At 40.4% G+C, this 18,149-nt stretch overlaps 1 protein-coding gene across 2 annotated transcripts in view; it reads right to left on the bottom strand.

Moving 5' to 3' along the window:
- Window positions 1-172: 172 nt before the first annotated feature.
- The window catches only part of CD5 (CD5 molecule), a 33,329-nt gene continuing 15,352 nt past the window's right edge, over window positions 173-18,149 (bottom strand). The window contains exons 2-10 of one of the 2 annotated variants that reach the window (XM_042439214.1): window positions 15,445-15,483; window positions 13,406-13,696; window positions 11,934-12,005; window positions 9,541-9,831; window positions 6,536-6,661; window positions 3,446-3,499; window positions 1,823-1,936; window positions 1,348-1,447; window positions 173-1,014 (exon numbers count right to left, since the gene is read on the bottom strand). In XM_042439214.1, coding sequence (XP_042295148.1) covers window positions 1,359-1,447; window positions 1,823-1,936; window positions 3,446-3,499; window positions 6,536-6,661; window positions 9,541-9,831; window positions 11,934-12,005; window positions 13,406-13,696; window positions 15,445-15,483 — 1,076 coding nt within the window. In that variant the 3' untranslated portion in view covers window positions 173-1,014; window positions 1,348-1,358. The remainder of the gene's footprint in view (window positions 1,015-1,347; window positions 1,448-1,822; window positions 1,937-3,445; window positions 3,500-6,535; window positions 6,662-9,540; window positions 9,832-11,933; window positions 12,006-13,405; window positions 13,697-15,444; window positions 15,484-18,149) is intronic. The other variant, XM_042439223.1, reaches the window with a different exon arrangement.

Genomic DNA, 18,149 nt, shown 5'->3' with positions numbered 1-18,149 from the left:
ATGTCCAGCGTTTCTTAATGGAACTCAGGATGACCTACGTGATTCCCGCTATATGATTATCCTACTAACAACTCTTGCAGGTCGTTAGGTTGAAAAATGGTGACTGGTCTAACATCATCCACTCAGCTTCGTAGCTCAATGGAGACATAATCACAGTAGTAGCCCCAAACCTTTAAGATGCTCAGTTACAACATATCTATTTCACTTTATGCAATAGGAAATTGGATACAGGCATAGATTTTCATGGTTTTAAAAATTCTAAGAATGAGCTTTAATCCATTTCACGTGACAGCATTTCATACTTTTCTTTCTAAATGTGCTACTCCAATCTTCTAGTACACTGCTACTTGTATAAGCTCTCACACTGTATCAGGGACGTAGCCAGGATTTTAGGAAGGGGGGGGGTCCAGACTAAGTGCCACCATTATAATGGGGCTTGAGTGCGGCAGCGCAGCAGCACACACCATTCATTTTTCTAATGGAAGGGGGGGGGTCCGGACCCCCAAATCCCCCCCCCAGCTACATCCCTGACTGTATATGCACATATGGCTGCTGAGCATGTGCTGAAATCTGACACAACTGGATCTTATCAGAAATCCTTACTTGCAGCATTTAATTTTTTTTTTAAATAAAAGGGTGCACGTAGTCACTAGGCAGAACATCCAATTTTGTAAGTGCCACTGGAAAATCTAGCTATCTACCAGTGTACTACTAAAGCTTAACCCCAAAGGGCATTTTCCTGTCTGTCGGATGAAGATACTCAGCAGAATTTCAGCACTTGTAATTTAGATTCAGAGCACTAATTAACTGACTGGGGTTGGAGCTCCCACTTCTTCCCAATGTTAGAAAAATGAGGTACACTGCCTTCAAAATCACATCCTTGCAAAAGCGGAGAGAGAAGTCACTGGTTTCAGGAAGGTTGCCTGGGGTGTTTCATACCAGTGAGAAATGAAATTATTATTTTTTTTGGACTGGCCTCAGTTTTCTTCTTTTACTGAATTCTGCTTGTACCTGCTGAAGAGAAAAATGAACTTCATGAAAATCATACTGGCCAAAGTTTCAGAAGCTGTAATGCAGACAATGCAATGTACAGGTTTATTTACCATTAACTAGACAGTTTTTGCCTATAACAAGGGGCCTGTCTGCAGTACATATTTCAATAAGTTTCAAAGATATTGACCCTTCATGGCATGCCACCCAAAACTGGTTTATATTTATGGCATAAACATGACCTGACATTTGTGTCTTATCCAAAACTGGTTTAAATTTATAGTATAAACATTCCCACACCTACTATGCAGTCCTAAGGACATCAATACTTTGGGTATGAGGATCAGACATCCATACCTGTCAAATTTTTACAGTTGCTGGGCAGAACATAAGTCATAATCACTATCAGAGGAGTTATCCGGAGGGTTGGAAATTCTGTTTGTTGCCCCTTCTAGAGCTGTCAAAAGAAGAAGAAAAATGTATCTTGTTCTTCCTTGCAGTGACATATCTAAGTGTGTATAACGTATCGGCAGGATATTCTACAGTTCTCACTCCCTTATGGAGGCAGCCTATGGGGGAATTACACAGAGAGCTAAGAGAAAGAGTGAGAAACCGTATCAGCTTCTGTTACAGAACTGAAAGCTGTCAGTGACCATCATGATACATTTGCTTATATCAGCAACTTGAGCAGTAAACCCATTTAATGGCCGAAGTGCCAATCTACTACAGTAGAATTTGAATGTTTTGGCCCAACATAGGTAAACCAACACCATTTTTAACATCATGAAATATGCACAATATGGACTTTTATACCCTACCTATTACATGTTACCTGCATAGGGCGAGAGATAAGAGGTTTTCTTGAAGACTCTGTTATCCTGTTCTTGAACAACTTGGCCTTGGGGATGTGGGTGGAAGCTGGCAGAACTGTTGCGATGGAATGAAACTACATAAAAGACAGGGTAGAATCATTTTTCTGTAAACCAGAGATGTTGATTGCAATTATACAATTAACATCACATCTACCTCAGCCTTTAGAAAAGCTTGTTTGAGAAGAGTTAAGATGAGGAACAGGAGTAGAGCAGCAATAGTTATTTCCTGCCACTAGAGGGAGAAAAAGCTCATACAACCAAACACACTCTCAACACACCCACCCATGACCCCTCATTTGCCCACTTGGTTTAAAAGGTAAAATGGTAGAATTGGGGTAGGTAATAAGACAACATCTGTAACCAATCAGAAGAGGCATTTACTTCAGGGAGAAGCATGAGATCTGAGTCTACCAGTAGATTTTTGGATGACGTGCAGTACACCAGCAAGGATTTTGTCACTCCCACTTGTTGAACAACAGCAGAAGCAAAAATGACACCTCTCCTGTTCTAAATTTTATTGATGAAATAAAGAACATATTGGCATAACCAGAAGTAGGTTTTTGTGTGGAAGACTGTGAGCTCCATTCAGCTCTGATATGCAAACAAAATTCTTGGGCCCAGCTGCATGTCTTTTCCATCAAATTCAAATATTTAGTGCATCTTGGGGCTCTAGAAAAAACAGACTCTGCAACTATGCAGGTTTCCCTTCCATGATTTACAGAACAAATAACTAATGATCATGCCTAACTGTAACAGTATACCACATTTCAAGTGTAGTAGAGCATGGAGATCAAGATCACAACTGTATTAAAATCATATTTGCTTAGGAAACTAATTATGTTCTGACTGTATTCCCACGAAGTCCGCCTCTGCCAGATGTCTGAAGCTCAACAATGCTGCATCTCCCTCCAAAGATGACAACATATAATATGGTTGCAGGTGTCTCAATGAGTCTCTGTATTTCAAGATAAGCTTTTGAGCTGCTTAGATTAGCTGGAGACTATGGCACTATAAAAAAACACCAAGAGGTTGTTGCCTACAGATGTGTTCAGAGTGGTTTCCCTTACTCCTGAATAGTCATTGGTCCGAGGTAGGCTAGTATTAAGAGGCAAGGTTCCCAAGCCAACGAGTGTACCTTTTAGGCCAGTTTAAGCCTATAACTCCTAGAAATCAAAAAGGTTTGAAGAAACATCAAACTGAGGGAAACAGTGGTTGCTATCATAAGCTACTTAACCAACTGGTTCACTAAAACATCCTGTTACTGAATCCAACCAAATGGTTGCCCCACCTGAGGTCAAACTGGCCGTAGCTGCAAGTTAGGAACTATTAGTGGAGCCAATGGCAGAATGTAAAAATATGAGGCTTCAATCCACCAGTGGTAACAAAATAAACCCTGAACTGATGAGAATGTATGTTCAGTTTGTCTTTCATAATTTATTCTCCTATAACACTGTTCACACATGCTATGTTCACATGTACCCTTTTGGGTGGGAAGGGAGTCATGAATATATATGTAAAGTTAGTTTGAGAGATAGTTTTTAACCAGATTTCTTGTTCCGTGCCCTGAATATTGGTTATCTTACCATTCTGGTTTACTGCATTTGGCCCAATCCACTGGTGTTGCCTCTTTTTGAAATCTGGAGAAGAGGAAGCGGATGGATAAAAAAGCGAAAGAGCAATCAGAATATAGACAAAAGTGAAAAATACACAAATTGAGTAAGTCTAAAGACACCCCAGTTTTCTGGCATAAACCCACATCCCCAACCAATCTGGCAGCCTCGAGATGTGCTGGATTATAAGACCCAATCCTCAGCCCGTATAGAGATGCCCTCAGGTTGGGGAAAGCTGAGGTACACAGTAGAATCATAGAATCGTAGAGTTGGAAGAGACCACAAGGGCCATCCAGTCCAACCCCCTGCCATGCAGGAAATCTCAATCAAAGTATATGAAGCAGAGCTGAAAATTGTACCTCTTTTGCTTTTGATGCCTAGTGAAAGGTATTAACTGAAAGCCAGCAACAACAACAACAACAAACTCACTACTTTCAGCAATATACCTCAGCTTTGATTGTAGACCTGACGTGACATTAACTTACATTTTATAGAGATTTCACACATCACCATCATCATTTTGTAATCCTATGTTTCTCCAGTGCTGCTTCAGCCTTTTTTCTAATTGGAGTCCAGACTTGGATGACAGAATTGGGGGCATATTTATCAAATTTGCAGATGACACCAAACTAGGAGGAGTAGTTAATACCACAGAGGACTGGATCAAAATTCAAAATGACCTTAATAGATTAGAAAGCTGGGCCAAAGCTAACAAAATGAATTTCCAGACAGAGAAATGTAAGGTACTGCACTTAGGGCAGAAAAATAAAATGCAGATATTGGATAGGGGACACCTGGCTGAATGAGAATACATGTGAAAGGGATCTAGGAGTCCAAGTAGACCACAACATGAATCAACAGAGTGATGCGGCAGCTAAAAAGGCCAATGCAATTTTAGGCTGCATCTATAAAAGTATAGTGTCTTGATCAAGAGAAGTAATAGTGCCCTCTATTCTGCTCTGGTCAGGCCCCACCTGGAATATTGTGTCCAGTTCTGGGCACCACAATTTAAAAAGGATGTTGAAAAACTGGAGTGTGTCCAAAGGAGGGTGACTAAAATGGTGAAGGGTCTGGAAACCATGCCCTATGAGGAACGCCTTAGGGAGCTGGGTATGTTTAGCCTGGAGAAAAGAAGGTTAAGAGGTGATATGATAGCCCTGTTTAAATATTTGAAAGGATGTTATATTGAGGAGGGAGCAAGCTTATTTTCTGCTGCTCCAGAGAACAGGACCCAGAGCAATGGATGCAAGCTCCAGGAAAAGAGATTCCACCTCAACATTAGGAAGAACTTCCTGACAGTAAGGGCTGTTCGACAGTGGAACAAACTCCCTCAGAGTGTAGTGGAGTCTCCTTCCTTGGAGGTCTTTAAGCAGAGGCTAGATGGCCATTTGTTGGGGATGCTTTGATTTAGATTTCCTGCATGGCAGAATGGGGTTGGACTGGATGGTCCTTGCGGTCTCTTCCAACTCTATTATGCTATGATTCTATTTTTTTTTAAAGAAAGTTGGACAAATAATACAGTCTCCACAGATGTGAACACCCTTAGATCTACTGTCTTGTCTTCTTAAAGGTATGGGCTGCAGTCCTGTATCTGTTTATAGTTAACTATGTACTTAATTAAGTAACTTCTTCAGGCCCACTCTTTCCAAATCTGATGGAAACATAATTCAACTGTGCTCTGATCATTAGCAAAATGAATCTCCTTCTCCTCATACATCTGATGCTTGGTAAAGTTGTTTGATGGATGAGTTACAATCATGGCTATAGTGTCACAGTCATGACTAATCACAGACGTATTCACAGTGATTGTGAATTCAAAGCAGTTACTTAATCAACTTATGAGCATGGCAATAGTGTCAAAATTGTGAATAAATATTGATCATGAACATAAAACAGTTATTGGTATTGATGTGGAAAGAACACTGTGGGATGTACAGTATACACAGAAAATACACAATATTCCCCAACAGCATCAAAAGTCCATTGCAGTTTAGAGCTTATATTGGAAAAAACAATGCTTAATTAGTGTTATGAGCTATCTGTCTGAAATATACCCAAGTAACAGTCAACATAGCTCTAGAAAACTATGGTGCTTAGAGATGGAGAACTCCTAGCAGTATCAATCAAAAGGCACTGTGCAACTATTTCATATTTCTCTTCTTATTTCCAGCTACCCTCCTGGTATGTAAACTAGAGGAAGCAGTGGGAAACTATGTTAGGATTACAGATACTAGTCGTTTCCAGTCTATCTTGTCACTGCATTATCTAGTTCCCTTATGAGGCACATGATCTACATCCCAAACTGTCCTGACTACATTAATTCTGTTCATATGCCCATTCCTGCTTGCCTCACAAGCCTTTGAAGAACATAATTTTTTAAAATGCATTTTCATTTATTTCCCTTTTCCTTCCCTAAAACACTTCTCATGGACAATATGAGTTTATGCCTCCTTTGTTTATGTAAATCTTCTCAAGCTGTACCATTTTCTCCCACCAAATACAGAAGTGTATATTGGTGGGTGGCATAAAAAGATCTAAACAAAGAACATACCAGGCAGTACTCTCTGGTGTGTGCCCCATGAGAATAATTCCATTATCAAAAAACTAAATAAAGAAACACTGACACAGCAATCCTGCACACATGAATTAGTGTGCGGTGTAGACAGCGCCTAACCTTGACTCCCTGTACAATGAAATCCTTGAATGAAGCAAAGTAATTGTACAACAAAATTGTACAACATACTGGAAGCATCCCTAGTATGTATATTCACAGAGCTAAGATACTGTAGCATACTGTAGACTAAGAATGTCTTCTCATTGGATGAGTAAATCCTTAGCACAAATCTCTTCTCAATCAATAGGTAACGTTAGGCAAGTCACAGTGTAACACACACATTCCTTTCTCATTTGTGTGGTTCTGTGCTAGAAGTCACACATATATGAATCTTCCTGAATCTGCCAAGTCCTTGCACGGTTCTGTGAATCAAAATCCTTATTTGAAGCCGAATTCTACAAAGAGAGCCATTTCTAGTCTCAGAGTCACAGCGAGAGACTGCCACTTACATTTCTTCATTATTTTCTTATAGATAGGGGGTATGCAGGTAATCAGGAGAAATGTAGTCAGGGCAAGACCCAGCAGGATTCTTAGGATGGTTTCTGTCCTGGATTGATTGGGCTTGAAATCTTGGCCTAGAGACAGAAGGTGAGATTCAAATTTACATTAGAGTAGCAGGGTTGACCCAAGACTTTTTTCACCTCAGACAGAGTAGCATGAAGTATCTTCATTCTACCTGAGTCACAGTGTGTAGATAGCACACAAAGACAACTATGTTATTTTTGTACAAAAGGCAGAAAATCACTCAAGCAATTCTGCCCAACTCTGGCAATTAAAAAAAGGCCAGTATTCCATATCTGCTACTGAGTGCATGTCTGCACAGACCTAATAGCATGGTTTCCCACCACCACCAAGTCACCCTGTCCAGACAACGGAGGGCCAAATACTTGATTTGACTGTGGACTATCTACACATGGGAAGGGCAATCCTGCAGCAAAGCCAGGCCACCCCTCCTTTAATGCACTTTTTAAACAAATACCTTTTGCTCTGATTCTTTCCAAAAATATGGAGCACTCTGGAGCAACACTGGGTGGTTGTTTAAATAGCGTCCCACTGTGCTGCCCACTGCTATCAGCGCAAGATGTTCCTCTGAGGTTAGAATTAAGAGCCCAGCCATGTGACCAACACTGGACACTTTGTTTCTGATCTCAGAGGGAGCAACTTGCACTGCAGGCAGTGGTGTGGAACGGCACAGCAGGATACTGGCATCCCTCCAGAACATGCAGGTAGCTGGGGGATGTTGGGTCAGCTTCGGGGCCGGAATACTCCAAGGACAACCTAGAATATTCTGGCCAATGTAGTCCAGCACTAAGTTAAGTAGCAAATATAGAATAATTGCCATTATGTTTACAACCATGACAATTGTGTCACGATAGTTACAGAGATTATGTATGCATGATCTCTACTTAGTTACAACTGCAACACTATCGCCATGAGTGTAACTCACCATCACTACCACCTGCTGTACTAGACGTCAGCTGTATGGGGAGAAGGAGGTTTGGTCTGCAGGCAATCCCAGCACAGGTGAATGACATTTCCATCAGACTTGGTGGGATCAGACCAGGAAAGGTTACATAATTAAATATTTATGTAAGAAGCTGATATAGAATTTTTGTTGTTGTTAACTGCCCTCAAGTCGATCTCAAGAATACTGGCCAAAAAAAATAAAAATTAAAAAAAAAGCAATCACAACAAATTTGCTTCCCTTTCATGACACTTTAGATCTGGCTGCTTCATTATACTCACCTTCAGAAAACTGGTATTGCATCTCTGAACAAGAACAACCCCTTTACTAAATATTTTAATAACAAAAATGAAGCCATCTTTTAATCTGTAGCACATTATAGCACAGTTCATGCTACACAGCTATAGCACTATGATTCCATTTTAACTGCCATGGCTACATCCTATGGAATCTGGGGACTTGTAATTTGGTAAAAGGCACCAGAAGAACTCTCTATCTGAGGATTATAAATACCTCCTCCCTAAATTGCATGGTTCTATAATTGTGTATTATGAAAGGGCCAAGGGTCCAGAATCCTCTTGGTTACTTACAATGGCACAACTACTCTCTGGGCATTGTATCTAGAACCTCCTCACCCAATGTCCTTTTCCTGTGTGTAATGGTACCTGGAAAGCACCTAGGCACAGCTCCACCCTTTTTACACTGGACTGACCATGAGTGCTCCAGCATGCATTACACAGCTGCAGGAAGGAGCAGGCTTTGCCCTCCACCACAAGTACACTGGTGTAGCTTTGTAAATGGACAAATAGAATCTCCTATCTAACCTGCAAATCACTTCCATTCAAAATCTAGTCTCTATGATGGCTATGAACCTCAGTGTTAGCTGATAGCCACTGAATATGAATAGAATAAATGGTGTGTTTCAAATTTCCTTTTCAGATGGTAAAGGTAAGTAAGAGCTAGGCCACACAATACCAGATGGTAGACTGAAGGAGAAACAATCTTGGCTGTGATCTTTCACATTGTGGAGGTTGTTCCCCCTTTAAGAATATTCCCCTATATATATATTTTTAAAAATCCCTTTAGCCATTAACATAGCAAACCCTTTGTTTGCTAGCTTACAACATGTAGGGATATTTTAACATGGAAGAGGAGTCAAAAATAAGACTCTTTCCTTGAAATCTGAAGTTGTGCAACCTTTTTGTTTGTTTGTTTGTCCCCCCCCCCCCCTCCAAAAGGGGACACACACTCCATTTAAATTAACAATCTTTCTTGGAGATATGGAAAATATCTTTTTTTTTTTACTTCTTCATACCCCATTTTTTTCTTCTACTGTCTTAATCACAATTTCCCGTTTATCTTTCCATCATGATTCTTTATAGCTTTGTCCAATATATTTAAGCCTTCTTTCTCTAAAGACATCAAATAAGATATATTGTTTTATATATTTAACACATAAACAGACTGTAGAACTTAGAACAGGGGTAGGCAACCTTTTTGAGCCGGGGGCCAGGTTACTGTCCCTCAGACAACTGGGGGGCCGAAGCCAAAAAATAAATAATTAAATAATTTTCAAATAAATAAATAAACCGGGACAAATGTGGGACAAAATTTTCAAATGGAGGACACTTTTAAAAAAATAAATGGAGGACACGCAAAAAAGTGCTGATTTTTTAAAAAAATGTTAATATAAATGCATGTTTCTGAGGCTTCTATAGACAATTGCCCCCCTTGCCCACCTCCTCCTGATAGGCCAAAGCCCCACACCCTCACGCGAGAGGCCAAACAGCAATCGGCAGCAGGACCAGGCTGGGGCCGGTCCCAAGGCCTTGCTGGGCCGCATCCGGCCCACGGGCCACAGGTTGCCTACCCCTGACTTAGAACCTTGGTAGAACTATCAACAATTAAAATGAGAAGGAAAAGAAGAACAGAGATTGACACTACACTACAACAATTATTGTACTTGTTCTCCCGGTCAGCCTGGCTTACCTGAGCATTTCACCAATGTAAGGCATGGTTTAGTCCTATTCAAACAATGCAAACTGAGGTTTTTTCTCTCACACTGCACTTTCTCCCAGTGGATGGGCAATGGCTTCTTGCTGCTCAGGCCCTTCAGTTCTATTGCAGCTTCACAGTCTGCTCCTTCACAGACCCTAGGTGCCAGATCTTTCCACCATTTCTGTAAGCCCAGGCAAACCATTTCCCAATGGCCTCCAAACTTGAGCTCTACAGTCCCAGAGCACAATGCAGTTCCATCTTCTAGCATTATCACTGTAGTATCTATAAGAGAAAGGAATGAGGAAAGTGAGCAAAGGACACTGTAGCACTACAGCAATGACTAGCATGAGGAATGAGCTGCAAGTTCACAATTTAGATGTGAACTTTCCCCATGGAGACATTTGATAGCCTTCAGAAAGTCACTGTCTCCACTGCAGGTGGTCTGAAATAATAAAACAGCCTTAGAGCCTACCCTTGCTATAGAAGGGATTATAGGTTGGGGCAGGGTTCTAAGGGCTTTATCACACAAGATAAGTAAATCACACCTCTGTGTGGGGCTTACTGCATGATGCTGTTCCTCATCGGTTGTCCTCCCATGGGCGCCCATTGGAAACATATTTTTTGTTATTAACACAGAAAATCAGTTAATTGCCACCTGTTCCCACTTCTGTTGTGCCATGATTTCCAGTGGTATGATCAATTGCACTTAGAGAAACATCAGTCCACATTATCAAAGGGAGAGAGAAAGGGTGGACAGATCCCAGGAAGCTGAGCAGCCAGGGAAACTGGTAATCCATGGGGCTGGGGGCAGCTTGGTGTATGAGTGTTTGTGAGAGAGGTGGGGTTAAGAAGATGGGGCAGGCTCAGGCTGGTGGTGGGGGACCACTCCAGTGGGAGCAGGAGGGAGAAAGAGTGATGTGCAGGATATGGCCTGAGGGTTAGGAATGGACCCAAAGGGAGCATGAAAGGGGTGAGGAAGCCTCTTGGAGAAGCAAGGAGGGGAGCCTTCATCTCCTCTGGGATCTCTACCCAGATGTCACTGTCACATTCCACAGATCACCCCAAGGCTCAGCCACTTGGTCTTGAAATCCTGCCTCTCTCCCTTAGCACTCATGAATATTTAAAACCCAGCAGCTATGAGAGACGACCTCTCACTATGTTGCTATAATGCCTTGTTGTTCTAATGTCCTCATTCTCTCTCTCACTTAAGTCTGCTTTTAGTTTAATTTATATTTGTGTGGCAGAGGAATCTGTGTGTGTTTGTGTGCAGGTGTGCCAAACTAGGAATAGTACTGCATGGTACTGGGTGGGCAGTGTTAAATGCTACCAAATATTGTGTGTGATAAAGTTTTTGTGGAAATGAAGTCTCCAGTGCTTGGATGATTGTGTGAAGGTGAGATAGGGAAGAGAACAGTTCCAATTGAACAGCTCTGTTCAAAACAGCACTGTTCTAATGGGATAAGAGGATTGTGTGATAAGGTTAAAAGTGTTATATAATTCACTAAGACAATCAACATTTTTATTTGGGATTTAAACACACACAGAATTGTGCTATGTTCACATTACTATTTTTTATTTTATTTTCTGGAACAAGATTCTGAACAATTTCTCTGAACTGGGCAAATAAGCCAAAGAAATAAAAAAGGGGGGTGGGAGTGCAGTGGTAGATGATTCCACCAGTCATAGATAATTCCATCATATTCGCATTGTAAGGCAATATGTAAATTCAGTAAATGAACAGATGAATAAATATGTTCCTAGAGAGTTCTGTTTGCATCCAAATAAACATAAGTGGCAGCTTACTTCAGACCTTCCTGTTCAATTTGAAAAGGTTGGGAAGTCAGCAAACAGGAATGCTGGAAGGTGGAGAGAGAGTGAGAGAGAGCTTTCCCTTTCCCTTTTTCACCCTCACAAGTAGAAGCCTCAGGGCTCTTCCAGGCTAATCTAAAGAAATGTGTTTTCATGATATAGCGCCTCAGGTTTTGCTGGGTTTTGCTTTCTAGATCCACAGTGAGGATGGCATAAGCATAGAGCACTGTATTTCTCCCCCCTTTCCTGCTCACATGATGCCTAGTTGGTTTGTCACTCTCCCATATAGATTATGAACTGGATTCAGAGACTCTGTGAAGTTAAAGAAATATCTACTCACAGAAAGGGAGGGGAGAGGCATTTTTCAATGATCCCCTCTTCCCACTGAAGCTTTCTCCCAACTGGCTTGTGCCTGAAAGTCATCTTTGGAGAATGGAAAGGGGTGCCAAAGTCTATAGGAAGACCCTATGAATGTGAAACCTTCAAGTTCCCTGGTCATCCACTGCCCTGCCCAGGTCTTGCAAAGTCAGGGCCATGGTTTCCTTCCTTTAATCAATCTACCACATAGTTCTTACCTATGGGCTTTGAAGAAGTCATGAGCAGTGTTGTAGTTGGTTCTGGTTGCACAGTGGGTGCTTGCACAGGATCTGAAATTACAAATGCAAACCCAAGGCTATGTTATTTTGGAAAAAATGAATTCAGCCCAAGTAAGAAAGAGGAAAAACATCTGTAAAATATCAGCAATCCGACAGATCCTTCTTATCTGGGTATGACTGGCTGACAGCAAGATGAACATTGCATCAGTCTTGCTCTTTCTATCTTGTTTACATTTTCAAAAATATATTGAAATATTTAAATGTTTTTTTTACTTTTGCTTATTCCACACCTTGTTTATTATATATTTATTATATTTATATCCTACTTCTCTTTAATGTAATTCAAATTACTATATATAAAAAATGCCCCCATGTAGTCTCCCATCAAAGCATTGCTTAGCTTTAGCAGGATTGTTGCATCCTGTATGTCTGAGCTTAACTCCCAGTGCCTGTGATTTTAAGCCTGAAACTAGGGACAACCCCTTGTGATGTCACAGGGTGATTGACCCAGGTGATTTTATTAAGTATCAACCACAGTTACACAGAGTATGGCCACTCACACAAGCAGAGATCCTGCATTGGGAGATGTAGCTAGAATGTTTCTCAGTGTTACCCTCCAAAATCCTAGCTGTGAACACTCATAGTCCCCTGCCAACGTAGCCATTTCCAAGACAAGAGAGAGAGAGAGAGAGAGAGAGAGATGGTGAGTGATGACATGTCTAGCCCTCTCTCGGTCACAGGGAATGCTGAAACAAATAGCTGCAGTCAGAGACCTCTGTGTGGTCCTGTCCAGATCCTGTGGCACCTGTCTATCTCAGTCCTGGCAAGTGGGAGAAGGCTGCTGGACACATCAATATTCACAACCCTATTTCCCAGTGCCATGGAAATGGCTGTGTTGGGGGTAGGGGTGACAAGGTTGCAAGGACAAAGCTCTGGAGGCATGTTTGATTGCTGTGGTCACGCAGTGGCTACACCATGATCTGGAATAATTACGTCATAAATCAGGCTTCCAATATCATAGTTACTGGACAGGATGCCAACCCAAGTCTAACAAATGAGGAAAATAATAGATACAACTTTCAAGACAGTGCTCTCACCCTGAGCTTCTTTCACTTTGCTCTGAGGAATGGAGAAAAAAGGTTGATGTCCTGAAACCAAACCTAACCCAACCATATTCCAGGAATAGGGCAGTAGAGAAAGTTTAGAATACTGTTACAAGCAAGAACCAATTGCAACCCTCTAAAGCTAGATTTCCCCTCTGGTTCAAACCAAACCACACTGAAAGCTTGCAGAATCTGTTCTTCAGATCTTGTCCTAGAACTGAAAAAGGTTACGCTTTGTACTAAAAGTGGTGACAGTACTTCCAAAGCACATAGAACCCACTGCTCTTAAATGTCATGCCCATCTTACCCAAAGCGACAGTACAAAACAGGAAGGCAGGTTGCATCTACCTTGACAAACCACACCCAGATGATAACTGCAGTTGGATTCCTGCCATGTACAGTCCTTGAAGGCTGTTGCATTTGCTTGGCACTCCCTCAAGCAAATTTCTTGCTTTTCTGGTTCTTTGGGAAATGGTGTCACAATTCCAAAGGGGACACCACAATGAAGTTGTTTACAGGCAAGTTCTGCATTTTGTAGTGACCAATGTACACCAGAAATTCTCTTCCATTTGCCTTTGTGATGCATTTCCAGCAACCCGGAACATCTGGAGCCAATGCCATCAAGTCTCACATCCCACTCTGTTTCAGAAACATTGAAATTTTAACAACCTACCAGATAGAACTCTGTGTAACACAACATTGTTCCCCCCCACAAGACAGGGAAGTTATTTTTTAAGACTACACTCCCAAGATCCACCAGCCAGGAAAGCCATCATCCCCTGCTTTCCATTCTCTCAGTGCCACATAACTCTCTTGCTGAAGTAAAAAGGATTTAAAAGTGCTTGACTTTGGCCATGTTTCTTATTAAGAAATATGGAAATTGTATATTAAGTACATACTTCAAGTATTTATATGTCACTTTTCAGGAGCACCTCACAAAGTATATGAAGGTACTAAAACAGTAGGCATCCAAAAATCCGTCTATCTGTTGGGGTGTATGTGCATATAGGCAAAAGAGGTAACTAATTATTTGTCTTAGAGAAGCTGTATCTGCTTATTCTCCCCTCAAGGCAGGATGAAATGCCAACTCAGACACACCACACGATAATGAAAAACCTGACTGAGTTACTCATCATCTTTTCAAGAATAAAAAAATGACAGTTTGATCCATGCATGGTAAAATGGTCTTGAAATTTTGGACATAACATACAAATGCAAAAATGAGAGAGAGTGTGGGTGAAAAGTTTGAAAGGTTTTACTGAGTTATGATCTTAGAGATTTTTTATAAAATTGTGTATTGTTTGTACACGACACCAGAGAAATAATTTAATATGTATAAAGGATCATCAAACGTATGTTGGAAATATAAAAAACTGGAAGGGCCTTTTAATCATATGTGGTGGAAATGTGAGATCACTAAAAGATACTGGATTCAAATAGTTTGATGCAAAAGAAATTATTGAAACCTTATGTTTTTTTCTGCTGTGCAGGATGGATGAAATATTGCAGAGGTGATATAAAAAAATAATACAATATATGTCACTGTTGTGGCAATTGTATATGCTCAGAAATGGGAGAATGATTTAATTCCTATGAAAAAAGAGTGACTACACAAAGGGAAGGAATTAGTAGAGATGGATAAATTGTCAGTTCTGATTCAAGAAAATTCACTAACAAAATTTTGGGGAATTTGGAAATTGTTAATTGACTTTTTGATAAGTAACAACGATGATTTGATGATCACTGGTTTTATTAGTTAATATGAAATAAATATACAAAGGATAATTAATGATGAGAACAAAGAGGGATGGAACTATTAATGAGTTGTACCTGTAGAAGAGTTGGAAATCATCTTTTAAAAATGTTTTTCTAGCTGTAGTTTTTGTTGTTGGCTGTTTGTTTATATAATTAGTAGTCTGTAACTGTTACTTGTGCTGTGTGTGTGTGTTCTCTCTCTCTCCTTTTTTTGTACTTTCTGTTCAATAAAAATAATTATCAAAAAACCCAAACAAGTTGATCCATGCAAACACAAAACAAATGCTAATACCTACTTTCTCTTATTCAGATTTGGCTGTGTTTCCATGGGGCTTACTCCCAAATGATTATGCTAAGGATTACAGCCCTAATCAGGGTTGCGTTGAGATATTTTGCTGCTTAAATGCAAATATCCTTATCCCTCATTCCAAACAGACATCATCTTCTGCAGCACCTGCACCTACAGGCGAGGCTAGGCCAGACTGCGGTGTCCTCCAACAGAAGATTATGGTTAGTCTGGATAGGAAGAAAGATCTCAGGAGTAATCCCATAGCTGCTGCTGCACAATATCTGCTGCCTGAGATCACCACGTTACTTCAGTTCACTGAACATATTATCAGTGGAATACTGACCTTCTGGGCTCTCTCTCTGTCTGCCGTCACAAGTGACCCCTGCAAAGAAAATAATACAGCAAAATAAATCCAATAAAATATCTATGAGCTGATCTTCTCCCACTGTGTCTACCCACTTCCCCCTTATCAATTCAGAGAAGCACTGCAAGAAAACTTTCCACCCATGGTAAGTGGGGAATTGGGCAGATCGGAACAGGATTCACTGTGTAACACTGTAACTATAGTGTAGACTTTTCCATCTTAACTAAAATACTCGTAAGAATAAGAATATGCTGCAAAATATGTCAGTGCTAATAATACTGTGTTTCACAGGTTAAGTTCCATCAAGTCCATTCTGCCCAGGGATCTTTTCATACTGCATAGTTGCAACACTTGGAAGCATCCTGTGGAGTTGTGGGGTTTGTAGTTTGGTCAGAAGCACCAGAGGAGTTCTCTGGCTGAGAATGCTGAATGGTCTCCTAGGATTCCACAGGATGCAGCCATGGCAGTTAAGTGGAATCACAGTACTATAACTGTAGTTTGAAAGGTGCCAGGTCAGTACAAAACTGAGCTCACCTTTTCTTTATATAACCCACACATTTAAATGATGTGATAGGCAACATTACCACTGGACAGTTTTGTAGACATGAGCTAGAATCCTGTTGGGGAGTTCCAAATGCACAAGCACTGCAGTCACAGTGCTACACATGGTGACCAGATGTCCTAACCCAAAGGCGAACAAGTCACTACAAAGTGTAGAAGATTCAAGAAAAATGTAGAACATTACAAAATAAAAGCTACAAACACTCATATAAATATAAATTCATGCTTTTTGAAATTCCTCCTGGATAGAAGGTTGAAATGTAGGACATGTTCGGCAAAAGGACGATGTTTGGTCACCCTGGTGCTACACAGTTGAATCCTGTCCTCATCCTCCCAATCCCTACTTACCAGGCAGTAGCCACTGTGATGCTGGGGATCTGTTCCCTGAAGCATTTAACTGTTGTTCCCACCCCTTCCACTGAGCAATTTCTGCTGCAACAAGCAGAAGCAGGACCTCTTTTGCAATTCCCCCTCATGCTGAGGATTGCTAATGTGGGGGAAATGCCCATCATTCAGCATCTTGATCGACAGGGAACAGACCCTCACTGATCACAGTAGCTGCTGCCAAGTAAGTGGGGATTGAATGACTTTCACAGTCTCTGTGTGTATCCCCTAAACTAGAGGCTGTATAAGATCCTGAACAGAAAAAGAACTCATGAATGCATCTTTCTAGGTTACACATTTGTAACTGCCCAATGGGCAGCCATAATTTGCAGGAGCTTTTTTATCATTCGAAAGCAAAACAAAAAACCCCAAAACACACACTCAGATCCTTCTACACAGGGGCAAAAAAAGCTTAAGTCCTGTTTATTTCATTGGGTCTGTTCCGGGAGAGTTTATTGATTATACTATATTTTCAGCAAGCAATGCCAATTTTTTATTTCAGCCAGCAGCTAATTTTCAATAAAATGCTGGTCTTATCAAAGGACAAAGGTAGGTGGAATCAGATAACCTGTATTACTGCTGTTTCCTGAGCCCGTATTAATGGGGTACACTTTGATCTGACCAAAGGTAATTGAAAATCATTCTTTTCATGTCACACTGTCATTAAGTACACACATGAGGAGGTGTAAAGCAGATCTTCCTTCCATTAGGGTCACAGAGAATGACTATACAAAACTCATTGACCAGAACCAGTAATTCACATTATAAATGCCTTTCTCCCTCATCTTTATCTCTGGCACATGAACAATACTTGGTCATATAACAAAATGAAGCAATGTATTTGTATTTGTAATGCAAATGAACATCCTGACAGTTGTAGAATTATTTCTGTACACACATAAAAACTCTCCTGAGTGCAGTGTGAATGCCGGATTATACTAAATGTGGCAGAAATAGTGGAAGGAGACACATTGTAATAGAAAAAAGATGGCCACAATATATTATACAGGAGCACTGCAAACTTGATGTAAGCAACTCATATTAAGTAACTTTTTTAAAAAAAATCCTGATTAGAATATTTACTTGTGTTTACATTTTGAACACATATTACCTATTTAGGAGGCTCTACTGAAATTGATGAGAAAAGTACAAAGGAGCAAATTTAGGTTATTCCCATTCAGTCTAGTTGTATGCATGCCAGATATATTCCTTGCAAATGTACATTGTGCTCTTTTTTCTTCTTTAATCCAAGTCAGCTATAGCAGTGGCTCTTAAACTTCTTGCTCTTGTGACTCCCTCTTACATGTACATGCGGACATCTGGGAGCCCCCTGCTTGACATAATATATCTCTTTAGTGTGCATATTTTTGTTTGTACATTCATATATATTCACATTTTAGCATTTTATAAGGAAATAACATTGTCCAATTTAGAAGTTTTATTTAAATAAAATCAATACTTAACACATGTGTAAATTTCACATACTGTCTCATACACAGCCACACTCACGCAAGCCAGTACTCACAGATTTGTACACACTCAGTCATATTCTTTAATTCTTTTTTTCACTCACACACATATTCATGTACTCTTTCACAAATACAGTCACCAAAAAACATTCAATTTTTTTTTGTACAGAATATGCAAGTATATGAGCGCCAGTGTGGTATAGTGGTTTCAGCATTGGACTAAGACTTTGGAGACCAGGGTTCAATTCCCAGATCAGCCATGTAAACCCA

This window comes from Sceloporus undulatus, chromosome 1, assembly GCF_019175285.1.
Source record: "Sceloporus undulatus isolate JIND9_A2432 ecotype Alabama chromosome 1, SceUnd_v1.1, whole genome shotgun sequence".
In the NCBI taxonomy this organism is placed as follows: Eukaryota; Metazoa; Chordata; class Lepidosauria; order Squamata; family Phrynosomatidae; genus Sceloporus; species Sceloporus undulatus.
This window is presented reverse-complemented; position numbering and strand designations above follow the sequence as displayed.